The sequence below is a fragment of the Oryza sativa genome, chromosome 6 (assembly GCF_034140825.1).
Source record: "Oryza sativa Japonica Group chromosome 6, ASM3414082v1".
In the NCBI taxonomy this organism is placed as follows: domain Eukaryota; kingdom Viridiplantae; phylum Streptophyta; class Magnoliopsida; order Poales; family Poaceae; genus Oryza; species Oryza sativa.
In genome coordinates this window covers 21,566,186-21,584,812 of record NC_089040.1, presented here as the reverse complement: position 1 = coordinate 21,584,812, position 18,627 = coordinate 21,566,186, and the positions used below count along the sequence as shown (strand labels likewise).

Sequence of the window (18,627 nt, the reverse complement as noted above, 5' to 3'; positions counted from 1 at the left end):
GAGAGCCACGCGACGGCCAGCAACAAGCAAGGAGATCCATGAGCGAGAACTAGAGATAAAGCGAATGACACTTGGTAAAATTCAACTAAATAAAACACAATTGTTCTAGAGGGTGTGCATAGATATTTATAGAGGAAAATAGAGCTAGTGTTAAGTGCTAATTCGTGGAGGTGGAGAGAGATACTTCTGAGATGGGTCTATTCTATTCCCGTTGACTCGAGATGAATTTGGATATGAGACCGGATGCATTTGAAAGGTGACGAGGTAAACTTTCCATCAAGTAGTACAAGATCACCTAAATAGGAGTGGCATGGAGGCGCTAGATCCGTTCGAAGTCAGTGGTATCTCTAGAGGCTGAACTGGACTTGGACTGAATTGTCATTGAAACGTGTGGAGTTATGTGCGTATCCGATGAAGTGATGTCTTCATCATTGCCTGTCGACTCCCGCCGCCGCTGCCGTCGAGAAGGACGATGTCGCCTCATTTTTTTTGGGGGGGGGGGGGGATGGAACAGCGGTATGCAGTCACAACGACCACGTCCATCGAGGATGTGGCCGCAGTCTCCTCATTCAACGACATGCCCGCCGAACCCTCTCCCTCAGCGGCGGCACAGCGGCGACGGTGGGATGGTGCGTTCGAGGTGGGAGAGTCAGCGCTGCGTGGCAACACCTACAGAGGCACAACTCTCATGCCAACGTGGACGCCTCTCGAGTCAATGGGTGGGCGACGCACCGTAACGGCGGTCGCGTCCGCCTCCTCCTCCTTCAACGACGTTTCCACCAAACCCCTGGTGCGAATGGTGGTGCGGTGGCCGATGGTGGGCTGGTACGTTAAAGGTGGGAGAGGAGGTGCGGCACAACAGCGTTAATGGAAGAGGAGGCGCGGACGTTTCGCGAGGATATCGTCCCGGCGACCATGTTCTTCACAGTAGCCGCAGCCTCGTGCAATGGCGCATCCGCTAAGCGCACCACACGATCGGCCGCGCGGCAGGAGCCAAACCCGAGCGGGGGACTGAGGTCCAAGGCAGCCGCGTTGCAGGAGCCGAATTAGAGCGGAGAACCGTTGATGCCGCCGTCAGAGCATCGACATGTGGCTTTCATCCCATGCCTCATGCCCGGTCTGTCGCGGGAAGGCCACGCTTGCCAACAATCCTGCCGATGACATAGCACAGTCGCCTGACATCTGTCATTGTGCCACGCTTGTCCACCCCGCCCGTCGCCAGCCACCACCGTTGAGCTTCTACCCACTGCCGCTGATGTCGAGCTTCTCCCCATTGGCCAGTGCGTGCCTCCCCTGCTAGTCTCCCTCCCCTTCCAATCACCGGCCACCCTGGAGAGAGTACTCAGTACTACTCCTCGACCGGGGAGAGCAGCGACAAGGAGCAACCAGACATGTACGTGCGGAGCCAGCCACGCTGAAGCCCACTGCCGTTGCCGCCTAGCTCTTCTCCCGGCGGCCGACAGGTTCTCAGCTTCTCTCCCGCGTGTTGCATGTCAAGGAAAAGGGAGAAGGGAAAGGGAGGCAAACCGACTGGAGGAGAGATGGAAGAGATAGAGAGCAGAAAAGGTGAAGTACTGAAAAGGGCCCTATGAGATGTGGGTCCTAATATTTTTTTAATATTTTTTTTGCATGACATATGTACCCCATATTTTAAAAACATTTAATTTAGCTTCCAGCGCCACATTGGACAAGGCCAAGTCAAATCTGTCACGTCACGTTAGCCGAAACCGTTGTCCATCGTTTGAGGACCTTATTTACACTTGTTTTAAAAGTTAAGCGACGAGTCATATTTGGTATTGCAGTTCAAGCACGAATTTCAGACTCGGTGACAACTTGAGAGACCAAAATAAACTTATTTCCGGACCAAAATTACTCGCATTCTTGGGCTGAATTTACATGCAGTAATGGGCCGAATTCCATGCGCTTATCAAAATTACACGAAAGTATGGGCCGAGTTTACTCGCGCTCATGTGGCAAATAACTCGTACTCGTGGGCTGAAATACACGCCCGTAAAGGCTGTGCATTCACTGCACGCAATCACAGGCCAAATTTACTTGCTATCCAGGCCGAGTTCAGACGAAAATAAGGGCGGAATTTACAGGCTGGGCCTAATTCTGTAATTTACGAGCAAATATGGCAACCTTCTGATTCATTTCAACATATAATAACAAACACCATATGCCCACCCAACAGCACACACGGCCACACGGCCACACGGGCATTCCCATCAGTAATAACAGGATAAGTTGATCATAATAGAAACAACAGTCAATTCGCATATAATGGCATACGAATCGACCATCATTGACACATTCAATTTTATCATGATTACATCAGTTGTGAATATGAGGTTGAATGGATGCAGGTGCGGTACAGGCATGGAACATACAGCAAAGGAAGTTTCAACATAAAAGTCACCCTCCACAGCTTAACAATACACCCACCATCCCTCCAGCTATTCGGGCTCCTCTTGGCAGAACACTGGACACAATGGCCTCCTCAAGGTTTAACATTTGATTGTAGTACGGCACACCGCACACTACCTTGTCAGGGGAGCCCATTTTCAGCTTTGCAAGAAGATGATTAGGTTCTAAAACCTTAAGGTGAGAAATGTTATTTGCCCTTTGGCATACACAGGTATGAGCAGACAAGTGTAAATGTCGTCATACCACACTTCGTCCTATGGTCCAGTGCAAAACAATGAATTAAAATCCTGAATGCCGCTGCGCATGTTCTGGTAACAGCCTGCTCACGAGCTCTGGGTGTGTATTTGCTAACTGCAAAACAGGTGATACAAAGAGCTCTCTGTTCAGTAACTTCTACTATAAGCATCTCTGCTAGGTAATAATATGCCTAGGCTAGTAGGCTATACAACAAAATGTGATGCTACAAAAGCTGGGGGCATATATGTCCAAAGCATACAACCCTGCTAGCTGTTTGTCTCTAAAATATTTTCAATGATTGAATCACTGCTATTTTTTGGAGCTCCATAGTCCATATACTAGTAAAATGCCATACTACAGTATTGTAGCATTATATTACTTTTGTAACAAATCTACAGATACCATTTTTCATGTCCAAAAATACTTAGCACATATAATGATAGTAAAAAATTACAGAAGTTTGATTACAAGCTCTACAAACGGAGATGTATTTAGGTATGATGCGACAATGGTATTGTCTTGAAATAACTTACTTCTTGCTTAAAGTTGAACAGAGGCGGAAACGGACGGCCATTTGGCAGTTTTGCATGTGGTTCTCGTAACTCATCAAAAAATGAATGAGCACATGCCTCCAGCTGTAATAATAACACAAAGAGTAATTAAGAGGCTTGCAGGACATGCCAAATATTTTTATCATATATCAGATGACCTAATTGGGAACAAGACAAGACAAAGAAAATATATTTCAGAGCAAGAGAGGAAGTGATAAATTTCAGAGCAAGAGAGGAAGTGATAAAAGCTTGAGATATGGTGATTATTTTATTAACTAACTTGTACGTGTGTATGATGAACATTACGACAAGCATAAATTCTGTGTGAAAATGCAAGTGATAACATCAACTCATCACTTCCAATTTTGAAACCAATATTTCTTCAATTGGCTAAGAGAGCGGGCCAAATCAATCCAACAACCCTTATGCAAGTTGTTAAACCATGAAAGGTGGGATAGGTCGGTACTTCATGCCTCTATTCACTTGCATTCCTACCAGTAGAAGCATAGACTCTAAAAATGTCACATTATTTTGACTTCAGAGGATTTAAAATAGAATATAGTGAGCATAACCTGTACTCCCTCCGTTTCACAATGTAAGTCATTCTAGCATTTCCCACATTCATATTGATGTTAATGAATCTAGACAAATATATCTATCTAGATTCATTAACATAAATATGAATGTGGGAAATGCTAGAATGACTTACATTGTGAAACGGAGGGAGTAACAAGGTAAACAACTAAACATGCACAAAGGAAGGGTGTGGATAACATCAGGTGAAGCAGAAGTTCATAGCGCATGACACTAAGTTTTTCCACAAATTAATGTCAGAACATCAAGTACGCATGAACAGTACAAAATCACAAAGAGAGCTGAAGGGAGTGATAAAAGCTATTGTATATATTCGATATGTCTAACATGGAGATAAAAAATTATCCAGTGAATGCCTTCCCTACTAGACTGTATACATCATAGTAATGAGGAATACATTGCTAGCATATTATGTGATATTAGAATTTTAAGAATGGAAGAAGGAAAACTGAAAGTGCGTCTAGGCCCCTAATTATTTTGGTGATTAATAATAATGTGATTAGAGAGGACTAACAACTTATTTGAGTATGAGTTGAGGATTCCTGGACGGTTAGGTGTCACTCTTGATCCACTGATTCACTTGTGGTTGGCCAGGAGAAGTTTGTGAGGGTCAGATCTCACCACCGAAAGGAAAGAGTTACCATTAGTGGAATGAGTGTTTTGTGCAACCTCTAGAGGAAAGGGTTAGCGAAGACCTGGCTCTTGGTGAGCTCCTCAACGGAGACTAGAATCCCCTCAAGTATTCAAACTTCAGGAACACCTCATCTTGCAAGAACCTCGGTGAAATCCCTCTCTCCCTCCTCTAGCATTGCTTGTTTGTGGCACTACTAGTCTAGTTGCTGTTTGTGCTTGTTCTTCATATTTGTGAGTACCTAGATCTAGCATACTTTGAGCTGTGCGTTTACTCTGTGATTTTCAGAATTTCCGAAAAGCCTTGCTTCCGCATTTACTTAAGTTTCAAATTAGCCCATACAACCCCCCCCCCCCCCCCCCCGGCGTCCTTCCTAGGCCTAAGTGACCCTTTCAGGAACTAACAGAGAACACTATGAATTCATGGTTCCGATGACCTAACTGTCTTCTTTTTTACTTGCACATTAGACATTCAAGCCCATTGGGTGGCAAGAGAAGGAAGCAGGGTCACTCGGCATGAATAGAAGATGGTGCATTGTTCTGTGCATAATGTTTAGGACAAACTGTTCTCGCATCACTGGGGTTTGATTTTGTAGATTTCAGGAAAATTCTGAACCCCAATGAGAAACCAGAAACTATCTTGATTTCACCCAAGTTTCCTAGTAAATTCAAGCAACACATTTTTTTTTTAATTTCTCAATGTTGAATTGTTGTTGTTTCCTCAACCTTGAACAGCATTAGCTCTTCGATTCTTTTGATTAGCACCAAATAACCAACCGTTTACCAACATAATTTGAAATATAGGGTCACACACAACCACGTGATGAGAAATGGGGTCACTAGCATGGATGTACAAACTTTAATTAACCAAAACGAGCACTGTGAGTCCGAGTCTAGCGACAACTACCATTACCATGTTCTATCATCTGGTTCTTTTTAGTGAATTTCAAATGTGTGTAAAATTTAATAGGCATGCAGCAATTTTAATATACTTTCAAGTTTCAATCAGGAAATCAAGCATCAAAAACTTACCGCAGTACATCGCAGATTTGGCGAATACTGAAGGAGACGGGACACAAGATCTATTGCTTCGGGAGGCATTCGCTTGTGGAAGATCTGCAGTAATACCATTGCAAAATTACTTCATGGGGAACTCCTAACGGATGATGCAAGTTATATGCATAGTGCACACTGAAATTTCACGTCTTCATTTGTCTGACAATGTTGACTCAAACTGGAGATACTTCTCAATCCACCAATGAAGTATTGAATTTAAATGGTGCAGTATAAGGAGAGTGGTCCACATACCTTGTGCCATGGGCATGCTTTTATCTGCGGAAATTTGAATTCTGTGTAATTGGGATTCATACAACGGATTTCCTCTCGCGTTGGAGTACCCAAAACCTGCAAGAAGTTACTGTTTTTCAATTCTTTCAAAAATGAGATAGTAAATTTGCTACAAACTTTTAAGAACTAAGTACCTTAATTATCTCAACAAGCTGGTCCACTGCACTTTCACCAGGAAACAGAGGCTGATAAAATTGCAAAAGAAAGGATGCATTTAGTATAATTCAAGATGCTACTACCACAACTGAACAAGTTAAGAAATGATAAAAACAAAATATAAGAGTACTTACTTGACCAAGAAGCAGCTCAGCAAGAACACATCCAGCAGACCATATATCAATTGATGTTGTGTACTCAGTTGCACCAAATATGAGCTCAGGAGCACGATAGTAACGTGAGCATATGTAAGATATATTTGCTTCACCTTTAATCTGGCAGTTTGGCATTTAAATACAGTATTAAAAAGTAGAACTGGACAAGAAAGAACCTATGGATAGGCTGTATAGAACCATTTTCTATCAAGAGGATTGTTCAGTTAATTTCCATGTAAATAATACAAAAGTAATTCATGTGATTAGTTTACATATAAGCACATAAAAACCAAACGAACATGCCCAATCTGAACAGAGTCGATGGTAGCATTAAACTGGCCTCAATCACTCATTAAATCAACAATAATTTGACTACAGGTAGTTGAACAAGAAGCTTAAATAGACCAATAGTTGATTATAATGATTTTATTAACTTAAAAGTTTAGATAAAATATATAGATAACATTAAGTTTTAAAGTCATAACTACCATTATGTTTACTATTATGTTCTCTTGTGTTATAGTATAGATTAGGCCAACAAGGTTGAAGTCAAGGATCTATCACCAATGACCAATTAATATTGGGTCATTTGTTTTACTAACATTAGAGCAATAACAAAACTAGAAATTACATATTGCTTACTAAATTACTTTAAATAAAAGCAAAATTAACATAGGTAACACAATAACCACCATGATATGGTCTAGTAGCATCCGCCACAAATCAAATATGATTATATGAACATGCAATTGGAATGCAGTCATTATAGCTCAAGAAGACAATAACATTATCTATCAGCCTTTACATACCAGCATTTTAGCACTCCCAAAATCACAGACCTTCACTTGGTGGGTAAGAGGATCAACCTATCAACACAATCAAAACCAAGAATTTTCAGCTGCAGCAGTGTGAAAACATGATACGCTTGGTAAGAAGAAAAGGGCATACCAAGATATTTTGTGGCTTTATATCTCGGTGACAAACTCCAGGAACAGTGTGAATGTAAGCTAATCCGCGGAATATCTGCATGAGATAGAATGGAATATTAGCAATTAAGTAATGAGCACCATTTAAGTTAAGCATTAAAACAACACACACTAGAACCATCACCCACCTGATACATGTAAAGTTTGACATATATAAGTGGCATCCTCTGCTTCATATCTTTGTAGTGTTTCAGGACACGATAAAGTGACTCGGGAACAAACTCCATGACTAAGTTAAGGAAAAGTTCATCTCTGCTTGTGGTAGAGAAGAAACAATGCTTTAGGGAGATGACATTGCAATGATCCATTGATCGCATTATCTGTAACTCTCTGTTCTTGTATCGTTTGTCCTGTAAGACCTTCTTAATGGCAACAGTTTCACCAGTCTCAAGGCATTTTGCCTGCATGCACATGCACAAGACTAATACGATAAAGTTATGTAATCCAGAATCATGGTGAGAACATCAGGAAGATATCTCTAACCTGGAATACAACACCAAAGGATCCAGTTCCAACAACTCGTTCAGCCATATAGCTAATAGTCTAGAGGACAAAAAGTTAGAATCAAGTTAGAATGAAATTATTATCTCCATACTTAAGAAACTTCATGCGACATTCTTTGTCCAAAAATAATAGCATACCCTTTTGGGCTCATCGTTCTTCCCTCCAATAGTAGTTGAAATTATATGACCTGTGACTGGATCATTTCCTCCCATTATAGTGGGACCATGCTGCCATGACATGGAAACGAACCATAAGATAGGGCAAGACATAGGCAATATAATGATCAGCAACCAGAAGAAACTTAAACAAACAATCAAGCTCATGAAGTTCGTAGTTCATAAAAACCTAGAACTAACAGATGCCATCAGTTTACAGGAGCTATTTCAGTATTAGCAGTAGAAAGCTTTATGTGATTCCAAGTAACATTACCTAAATACTACAAAGGCATTTCGGTGATTGCACTAACCGGTAAAACCAAGTGTCTGAACCCATATAGGCAAACGTGGCATGTTTGAACTGTATTCCCGCCGAAAGCTGGTATATCAACTAAATGACCTAAAAACTAATGGGCATTCCCAGTTTTAACTTAAAAATTAATGCGCATTTTCAATTTTAACTTAAAAATTAATTGGCATTTCCACTTTAACTCAAATAAACAACAATCCATGCAGAAACTACTGGAGAACAATACCATCCGAACAGGTCAACAGGACACATAAATACTGGCCCATAGACAATCCAACACCCTAAGCTAACTGCCATTTCACATTAATCCTCACAAGCTAACTAGAAGGAAGCAAGCTTGGGATGCACAAAAGTTGCCACCAGAGAGCGGTAACGCTCGCAAAGCGCCCAGGCGCCCAGCACGTTCGCCTCTCCGCGAAGCAAAGCGTAACCACGCAAAGCACAGTCTAGCGCTAATCACCACAGGATTAGTCATTAGTCCCCAAAATGGCAGAAACGGGAGTAATCCATAGTAGAAATAATACGGCGCGGGCAGATCCGGAGCGCGCCCAGCTCCCACAAAACGAATCGACAGCAGCTAGCAGATCCACCGCCGAGGCGGCAGATCCAGGTACGCCGTGGGGAGGGGAAGGGTGCTGGTCAAAGCATATGGAAACCCTAGCCGCTCGGGCGGCCCAGCCCAGTGCCGCGCGGCCCCCGCACGCGGCGGGAGGACGGCGAACGCTCACCTTCTCCTCGGCGGACGCACGCGGCGGGTCGTCGACCTGCATCGCGTCGACGGCGACGGCGACGGCGCCACCGGCCCCGGCAAGGTCGGGCCCACCTGGCATCGCGGCCATGGGAGGAGGGGAGGGGGCAGTCGGGGTAGTGGCCCCGCTGCTGCGGCGGCGGCGATGGCCGCGGAGGCGGCTCTCTCGTCTTCCTCTCTCACTACTCTCTCTCTCTCTCTCTCTCCTCGGTGATGGGAGGAGGCTGCTTCGGCGCGGCTGCTGCTGCTGCTGCTACCGTGAGGAAGCCATCATCATCAGTAGACAGCGACACGCTCTTTTTTTCTTTTTTTTTCTCTTTTTCTTTTTCCACTCCGGAATGATATTATTACCGCAGTGGCGCACTGGCGCTGCGCCCGATAGCTCGTGCGCTTACGGGCCAGCAGATGGGCCGAAATTCCGGTCATTACGAACTGATGGGCCGTAGACTTTGGGTCTATGTGCTTCGATGGGTCGGGAAGAAGGCCCATCGAAACAAGGCTGCTGTTACGGGCCACATGGCCCAATGGACAGTAAGGCATGTATTGATGGGGGCTCTTTTAAGGTATATTTTTGTGTTGGAATAAGTCCACTTTAACTTCCTTAAATATAGGTCCAATCTAACTCATAGGAGTATATGTTAACCATGATATCAGATATCTTAACCTTCCAACTATTAAACTGGTATAATTTGACTCCCCTAACAGAATTGATGGTAGTTTTCGCTGACGTGGCATGTCTTGAGCCATCCCGTTGAGTCAGCATGTGGGACCCACATGTCATTCTCTCTTCTTCCCTTATTTATCCTTCCCCTTTCTCTCATTTCTCTTCCCCATTTGGGCTTTAGCCCTTTCTTCATAGCCGGCTTCACCGCTTCACCACGGTGGCAGGATGATGAGGAGGAGCGGCGCGGCAAGACGACGGCGGGGCTCTGCTCTCTCTCCCTCTCCCACACCGGCTTTCCATGGCGGCACCAGCACAACCTCCTCCTCTTGTTGTTACGCCACCATCGATGCAGCCGCCACCTCCAACTGCCACCACTTCTCCTGTGCCATGGCCTGCTTCCCCGTCTCTCCTCTCGTGCTAGGGCCGCACGCCTTCCCCATGATGGGTGGTGTCGACCACATTCTACTTTGCGCCATCGCTCAGCCGCATCGGGTGGTCACGTCAGGAGGGGGGCTCCTGGCTGTTGTCGTTCCACGCTGGCCTAGCTTCTTCTCTGTCAGTGGTCGGCGACTCTTCCTAGGTGCTCTCTGCGTTGCTCCCATTCGTCGTCGCCGCCACCACCGTCGTTGCCACGCTCGGCAATCCCGCTCCCTGGAGGTATGAAGCCACCCAAGAGCTTGGAGGTGCAGTGCTGGGGTAGACATCACAGAGGCCACGAGCGCAGCTTGGCCTTCCTCGCCACTCGCCAAGCGCACCCCCGAGCGCCCTAGGAGCCAAATCCAAATGACGACCACGCGCAGCTCCTTTATCCCTCCTCGAATGCAGCCGCCCTTGCTCCTCTTCCCACTAGAGCTAGGGGGCACCTTTGTTGAGCACTCGTGGCAATACGGGGATACTGATCTGGCAAAAGGCATGGCGGGGAGAGCGCGCGTGGGTGGGTGTGTGGGGCCACAGGAGATGCCACTGTCGCTCCTGGTGGCATCCGTCCACCACCGTCGTCCCTCGCCAACGGTGTTGCCAAGGGGAGGAGGTGGGCCGTCGTCCTGCTACGCTTAGAGCCGAGAAGAAGACAGGGGTATGTGGAGAGAGGTTGGTAGAGAGAGGGAGAGGTTGGAGTATAAATTAAGGTTTGATAACAAAAACTATAATGCTCATCATTAAATGGTGTATAGGTAAGAATGAGAGAGTGGTTGAGGACTTAAGTGTAGAATAGGAAGAAATTTGAACGAAAAGTGATTAACGAGACAATTAGTACTCTATATTTTGAGATAAATTTAAATCTTAAAAATACAATTATTATGGGACAGAGGTAGTGCTTTACATAGGATCATCCGGATCCCTGTTAGTGACATCGATCAACTATAGCAACTAGACTCGTTTTGTCGTTATTAGAGTAATTCCTTCTTTTTGAAATATACGACGCAGTTACTTTTTTATAAAATTTAATTTTATAAATATGAAAAATATAATTTACTATAAATATGTAAAAGTATAAGTTGAGGTTATATTTTATTTGATAACATGTGAAAAAAATAAAGGACATTATACCTCTTGAAACGAAGGTATTACAGCATAATTTTAGAGCAAGTTTTCTGCACCACCACCGGCTGCACGTGACATTCTCCGTCTTCCCCCGGCCGTTCGAGCAACGGATAAGCTGGCGGCGCCGCCGGCCGACATGTTTAGTAGAGACCTATGGAGTAGCATTCGAGTAGTGTACGTACGTGCAGCAGGTCAAAATTACAAAACAGCGATGTCTGCATGGACCAGCCGCCCTTTCCGGCACGTCCCATCTTTTGACGCCCCTCTTTTGGGGATTATTCGGACATTCAGTTTTGCACGCTTGCGTGGTCAAACTTGTTTGAACAACTCACTTGGAGCCTTGGACTAGGGTTGCTTCCGTAACTTCTCTTTTTTTTCTCTCTCTCTCTAAGCACGTCATTCTCCGATAATTATGGATTTATGGTGGACAATGTGGGTACAACTGAAGAGAATTTCCTTTAGGAAAAAAACATCACCACTACTTGTGATAATTGATATATTTTTTGTTCCACAGTAAGTTAAGCTAGACATATCTTAGTTCTAGATTAATTTATTATGAGACAGTTGAATTATAACATATATATACTGCTTGTAATAGTCGAATTAAATAACTATCCATTGGAAAGGCACCGTGAGCATATGTTTCTGCCATCATTGGCTATATAACTCCTTTTCTTTTCTTTCAAAATTTGTACATTGCCCTGGCCATTTTATCGACGGTATGTTCGGCCGATCGAGTAGCTTATTATATTCAGGCCTATAATTGGTTCGTGCATATTACCCTCTCCCTGTTTTTCAATTGATACAGATAAGAACAGATCTTGAAAATCATTTTGAGAAAAAAAAAAGGAGCGCTCTCGTGGGTCCCCCACTAATTTTCCTATACAGGACCTATTTAGGTTGTAGACGGACTATAACTGGTCGTGTTTAGAAAAATAAGCTCATTTTCGTGTGCGGTTCATTTAAGAGGACTAAACGGATGGGGTCTCTTAAATGAACCGCACGCGAAAATGAGCATATTTTCACGTGCGACTTATTAAGAGAGTCACGCGCAAAAATACCCACTCCCTCTTTTTCCTCTTAGCCACTTTAAAGTTTCCCCTCGTTCTCTCCTCTCCTCTCTCTTCTCTCCTCTCTATCTCTTTTTCTTCTCTCCTCTCCTATTTTTCTCCTCTCCTCTCTCCTCTTTTTCCTAGTCATGCGCCCTCTCCTCTCATCCCGATGGCGGCGGCGCATGGCGGTGGCGCGGGATCTGGCGAGCGGCAGCTAACCTCCACACGGATCTGGCGGCCGGCCACCCTCCCCCCTCGGGATCCGGCTCCCCTCCCTCCTCTTCCTTCCCTCCCCAAATTCGGCGGAGGGGAGGGGCGTCAGCAGCGGTGCGGCCGGAGGGGAGCGCAGAGGCCTGTGGGAGCGCGGATCCGACGGTCGGCCGCCCTCCCCCCGCAGGATCCGGCTCCCCTCCCCTCCCCTTCCTTCCCTCCCCAGACCCGGCGGAGGGGAGGGGCGTCGGCGGCGGTGCAGCTGGAGGGAGGGCGAATCCGGCCACCGTCGACGAGGGTGGGAGCGGTGTCCTCGGCCGATGACGTCGACGGCGGTGGCGGCAGGGAGCGGCGGCGCCGCCGCCAATTCTAGGTTTTCATGTTTTTTTGAATTTTTTTTCGGATTTCTGTTTTTCACACACGCAAAAACCAATTCTAGGCGACATAAGCACCCACACGCAAAAATCACGATTTTGCAGATCCCTGGGTGCATGCGGACCGTCCACCGCACGCGAAAACTGGTTTTGACTGTGCAGAAAAACCTTTCTAGTAGTAGTGCGCAAGAGCAAGTTGGATACTTTAAAAAGGGCTTCAGTAATTATTTTTTTTTGGACATTGGCGGAATCAACAAATTCTTAGACGGCTGACAAATGCAACGTGTCCAAAACAAGACAAAGATTTTTCACACACAACATGCAACACACTACTTAAAAAAAATAATTTTTCTTAGCATCTAAAATCAATCTTTGCTAACGGATAGGCTAGCCTCCTACGACCAAAGGCCAGAGAAAATCAAATATTTTCATAGGTGGGACTTCACCCGCCATCACAATTTATTTCTACTAGCAGTATGTCATGCGGACCGCCAGCGACAATCGGTTTCGTTGGCATATGTGTTATGACAGCCGCATGTGAAGCTCATTTTTGGTATTTTTTTCTTTTTTCGAAAATATGCACATGCATATGCTCTCTGACTGCCAGCAAAGAAGTTCAAAGAAAAATTGAAAATGCCCAGATGCAGCAGCCCTGCATTCTCAATCCACATTGCAAAGCAAATCCAACGACAAGAACATGTCACAATAGAAATCCACATATCAATGACCACAATTTCCAAAAAAAAAAAGGTTTTCCCCATGCATCTCCAATGCTAGCCGTCGAAGATCAACCTTGCCTCTATCATTGTTCTTAGGCCCACCAATGGGACTACGCGCGGAGGTCGGCGAGAGAGACGGAGTATGCACTCGACGAGGAAGTGCATTGCTGGCCAGTCGGTCGTTGTCGCCAGATCCACCGCCTCTCCATCGTTCGAGCCCGCCCGCCTACTGCCACCGCCGCCAGATCCGAGCGAGGGGCAGCTGCCTCTGCCGGATCCCGGGGGAGGGGGGAGGGTCGCTCGCCGCTCCCGGTCGCCTGCCGCCGCTGGAGCTGAAGAAGGCGAAGAGGTTGGAGCCGGAGGAGAAGGAGAAGGAGGCGGCGCCGGCGCCGGCGGTGTGGCTTGCGGGGGCGCGAGCTCGACGCGGTCGCGCGGTGCTAGCTCTTGAGTGGAAGATAAGGGGGAATACTGAGAGGAGGAGAGGAAAGTGAGGAGAAGATAAGGGGGAGAGAGGAGAAGTGAAACTTGAATGTTTTTTTGAACATGTTGAGAGGGAAAGAGGATTTTTCCGGGCGGGCCTGTTAAGAGCCCCACGTCCAAAAATAGAGTATTTTTCCGTGTGGGCATATTAAGAGGCCCGTCTACGAAAATTGATTTTTACGTGCGGTGAGCTGCACACAAAAATGGAGGACGATTTTCGCAGACGTGACCAGTTATGGTCCGTCTGCAATCTAAATGAGTCCCTGTACAGGAAAAATCGTTTTTTATAGTGATATTTGCAGTCAGAAATGTATTTTTTTTTCATTTTTCTTTAGCTTTTGTTGTATACTTAAAGTACTCCTATTATAATATAACGCCAAGCAACCTATTTGGCCGTTGAAAAAAGATAAACTGGTCTGAGTGTTGACTGGCACATGCTCATATTTGGCGTACACCATCAATGTTTACGGTTCATTTTACATTATTTACTGGATCGTTGAAACAGATTATTTGCTCCACGTTTAAAAAATACATTTTGTCAATAAATTTTCTTCTATCTATACTGTATGCTTGAACAACTTATTTATATTTGATAAATTTATTTACTGAAATATTTAATTTATCTCTATAATCGATAATCCATGAGACCATGACAACAATTAATCCGCTCGATAATCTGTTTTCAGCTAAGCCTCAATTCAGATTTTGCACTTAATAAATAACATGATTATCTATCTATCTATCTATCTATTATATACTAAAAGTCCATTAAACTTCCTACAAACACTCCTAAACCGCCATGTGGCTCCTACAAACGCTCTTATACCGCCATGTGGCACTCTAACAAATTATAGAAATTCTGAGGAAAAAACAAAAATCCAACCATCGATTTTCACTTAATACGGTGAACCCATCTTTTCACACCATTAGATCTATCTTATAACAGGGACAAAATCTCAAAGCCCATGCATCCGTATCCCCTCCGTCATATACATACCCCAACCTACGTACGTACGCGTGTCAAAAAAAAAACCACATACCTACGTCCCCCATCTTCTCTCTCTTTTTTTCCATTTATTTACGAGTAAATTGGAACCATGCTATTATAATTTTGTAAAGTTTAAGATATGCTATCGGTATCTCAATGACATGTAGAACCCACATGAGTCAATGACATATGGGTCAGATGGCATATCTTAAATTTTACAAAATTATAATGGTATGGTTCCAATTTTCCCTTTATTATTTTTATTTATAGGTAGCAAATTTTTATATTAAAATATTAATATTAAATAATTATAATTTCTTATAATATATTTGATTTTAATTATGCCATGTGTTGGTGTGTATATACACATAAGAAATAGACCATTTGGATATAAACTCATATCCTTTATATGATAACTAAATATTAACACATATCATGCCATTGTAAATGATCTACCCTCTCTCCTTGCTCAGTTTATTATCCATATTTTCTAGCTAGCAGCTTAGTATATAAATAATTACTATATAATAAAGATTCATTAAAATATCATACAGATCTATCCATTATATAATAACGGTCCATTATACATCCTTTATAGTATTCCTAGCTCATCACATGGTACATCTAATAACTTATAAAAAGTACTACAAATACTACGAAAGAAACATTTAATCATTGATTTCCATTTAAATCGATAAACCTATTATTTTTAACATTAAATCTATCTATATAAAACTTTTAAATAAAAAACGTCTTTTCCCCTTCCTCCCTCTTCCTCTCATCTACATTATTCTAAAAACATGCACATGTAAATTAAAACTACAATATCAAACAAAAATTAGAAATTCGACTATTAAATAGTGTTTTGTCAAGAGACAACATCCCTACTATTTTTACATGTCATCTGAATTGACATAATAAAATATGAAATAATTGAAAAAAAATCACATATACTCATAATTTATATGAAATATGCCTTTTACCATGGACTCACTATTTTTTTACTATTAGATTTATCTTAATAGATAGACAAAAAGAGAAAAGGCCCAATCCCATCCCTCATGTCCGGCTTCCCTATTATGTTATGTCCGTACGTATGCATGTCTGCGCCCTCCCCCCTCATGCACGAGCACAACCTCGCCGCCTCTTTTCCTTCTTTCCCATTGTCCTATTTTCATGCTTATTAGTTAGATAGAAAACACATTTTGTGATAGCAATTTTTAAACAACTACCATCTAAACTATTTTTTTATCTGTGCACCTCATTAGATTATTTGCAGTAAACTTTCATGAGTCCAAATCCAAATTAACTATATTTAACAAGTAAAAGAAATAAATTACTTTAGACCATATTTTGGAGACTAGCTATTGGTCAGTCATAAATATTTAGGAAAAGCCACAAAGATTTTTAAACCATATGATTAAGAACATGTTTCTTACATTACAACAATGTGAAACGCTTTTAAGTTGTTAGATAACACGTTTGTGGAAAATAACAAATACCGACGAAGAATATTTGTGGAGAAAACATACTTCGAAGTGTGACCGTGCTATTTGGTTAATATTATGTTCTTATAAGCTTTTGAAACATGCAGCCCACAATACATGCCCGCGCGAATACCTTCCTAGTTATAGCATAACATAGATGACCTACATGCTATCAGACACGAGTACTTAGTTTAATTGAATTGGACGCATCCATGGATACAATGTTTAACTCGCTGGGGGTAACATGCATGCATGCTTGATGTATATCACAATAAGGCTTTTCAGCAGATATGCGTGCATCGTCGCAACGATGATATGCTTGATCTTCAATTCTTCATCATCGATCACTACATCATTTATTCATTAGCTACTTGCTTTTTTTTTTCTGGGCCTTTTTTATCTTCAGTAGTGGACGTTAATTATTGTTAGTTATCCCAAATAAGATGCGTGTGAGCAATCACATTTGTCACCTTTGTATATATATATATATCCTGATTGATTGGCTGATGCGCTGCACAAAACAGTTTCTTATGTATATATGTTATAGTTTGGCATGATCCACTGTCACCAAATACGGCCAAGTGAAATGCTAGAAACAAAGCATCTTTGAAATTTGGCCTAGCAGAGACAAAATGCTTTTACATAGTGACAAATTTTAAATTCAAACAATCATGTACTTTTGCATAGCTCTGTTATCTGAATTGTCATCGATGGTGATCCTTCATTTGGCTCGTACCAGTATCAGACCTATTGGTTCTTTCTAACAGCAAGCCTACACTGAACCTTGAATAATATATCCTTTTGTGACAACAAGGCCATGTCGAATTAATCTTTGCAGAATGCCTACCTTTTGCTCTTATGTATATATGCTGAATTTTAATGACAACTAGGCTAGCTCTTTTCCATGATCTTCCTATCTTTGTATATATGAAACATGCCAGCACTACTCCAAATGGCATAAAAGATTACAATTCTACATAGAGTGAGCCACATGCCCAAACAAGTGCATGCATACCCGCTCATCACAAACTCGCAGTCACGTCCATGAATTAATTCATGCATGGCTCAACGTCTCATCGATGCATAGTCACATCGATCGCTGAGAAGTCTATCTACTACTCCCTCCATTCTAAAATATAAGGCATAACCACCCCTAACCCAAAAATCAAGAAATAATTATTATCATATTGTAGTTTGGATCATCCTAATAAATACAATGCATGCATATCCAATAGAATTAGAGAACATGAGAGTGGATGATTTAAAAAATAATAATTTAATGGAGAATGGGTCATAGTAAATTGCTTACATATATGCATGTCTTGTATTATGAAACATCTTTAAAAAGTGGTTGTGTAGTATTATGGAATGGAGGGAGTATTAGCTAGCTGCTTAGTAATTAGGTAGCAAATCAAATTAAACTGCAGCAGGTTGCTATCGAACACAGGTTGTATAATTCTCGCGTGTTAAATTGGTTATTAATTACTCCCCTATCTCTTTTCGGTTAAGAAGTGCTTATCTCAGGCAAAAGACCGGAGCTGACACCGGTTAGCGTTAGTCGTTGCAAGTTTGAAAACTTAGTACTTCTTTCAACATGGATGACAGTGAGACGCACGCTTACAAATTTCTACAATGTTTAATTAGACGAAAGCGATTGATTTCTACACGTATGGTCACCACGGAACAGTTTCATATATGTATATCATGCATGGTCTTATCTCCAGATAATCTTATCCTCGATTATTCATTCGTTGCCCGTGACATGAAAGTGCCATGTAATGTTAATTAATTGTTACGTTAATCTCTCATGTGATGTGTTGGATAATTTGGTCTCTTTGTGATTTTTTTTATTTAGTTTGCCTGATACTCGCTCCGTAAAAAAAACAACATATTTAATTTTTGGATGATTTTTTGTGAGACTGATAGAGTATATAATTAACAATATGTTCTAAAACACTGTAGCTGATGAATAGCTAGCCTGGATATTTCCCATTCCTCCATTTTCAAATATATGACGCGATATTGAATTTTAACATCATGTTTAACTATCCATCTTATTAAACATTTTAGCATAAATATATTAAAAATATAGGATCTTTAATGATAACACAAGCCCAAACAAAATAAAATATTGATATATATAAAGCTTTTCTAATAAAATAAATGGTCAATCATCATGTTCGAAAGCCAACAATATTACGTGTTTAAAATGGATGTACTACTATTATGTGAAGAACCATGGAATCCTCCCAATACCTCCACATATGCACTTTGATCATACTAGTGGAGGACTGATCTTTTCCTATGGTAC

General features: G+C 42.4%; 1 protein-coding gene across 1 annotated transcript; it reads right to left on the bottom strand.

Annotated features, from left to right (window-relative positions):
• Positions 1–2,121: 2,121 nt before the first annotated feature.
• GSK4 (shaggy-related protein kinase GSK4-like) lies at positions 2,122–9,093 on the bottom strand. Its single transcript, NM_001402858.1, has 12 exons — positions 8,781–9,093; positions 7,725–7,814; positions 7,567–7,626; positions 7,212–7,484; positions 7,046–7,120; positions 6,907–6,963; positions 6,077–6,217; positions 5,921–5,971; positions 5,748–5,843; positions 5,472–5,555; positions 3,198–3,299; positions 2,122–2,778 (listed from the first exon to the last, which is right to left on the bottom strand). The coding sequence occupies exons 1-12, from the start codon at positions 8,889–8,891 to the stop codon at positions 2,707–2,709; spliced, it is 1,212 nt and encodes a 403-aa protein (NP_001389787.1). The 5' UTR covers positions 8,892–9,093; the 3' UTR covers positions 2,122–2,706.
• Positions 9,094–18,627: the final 9,534 nt, after the last annotated feature.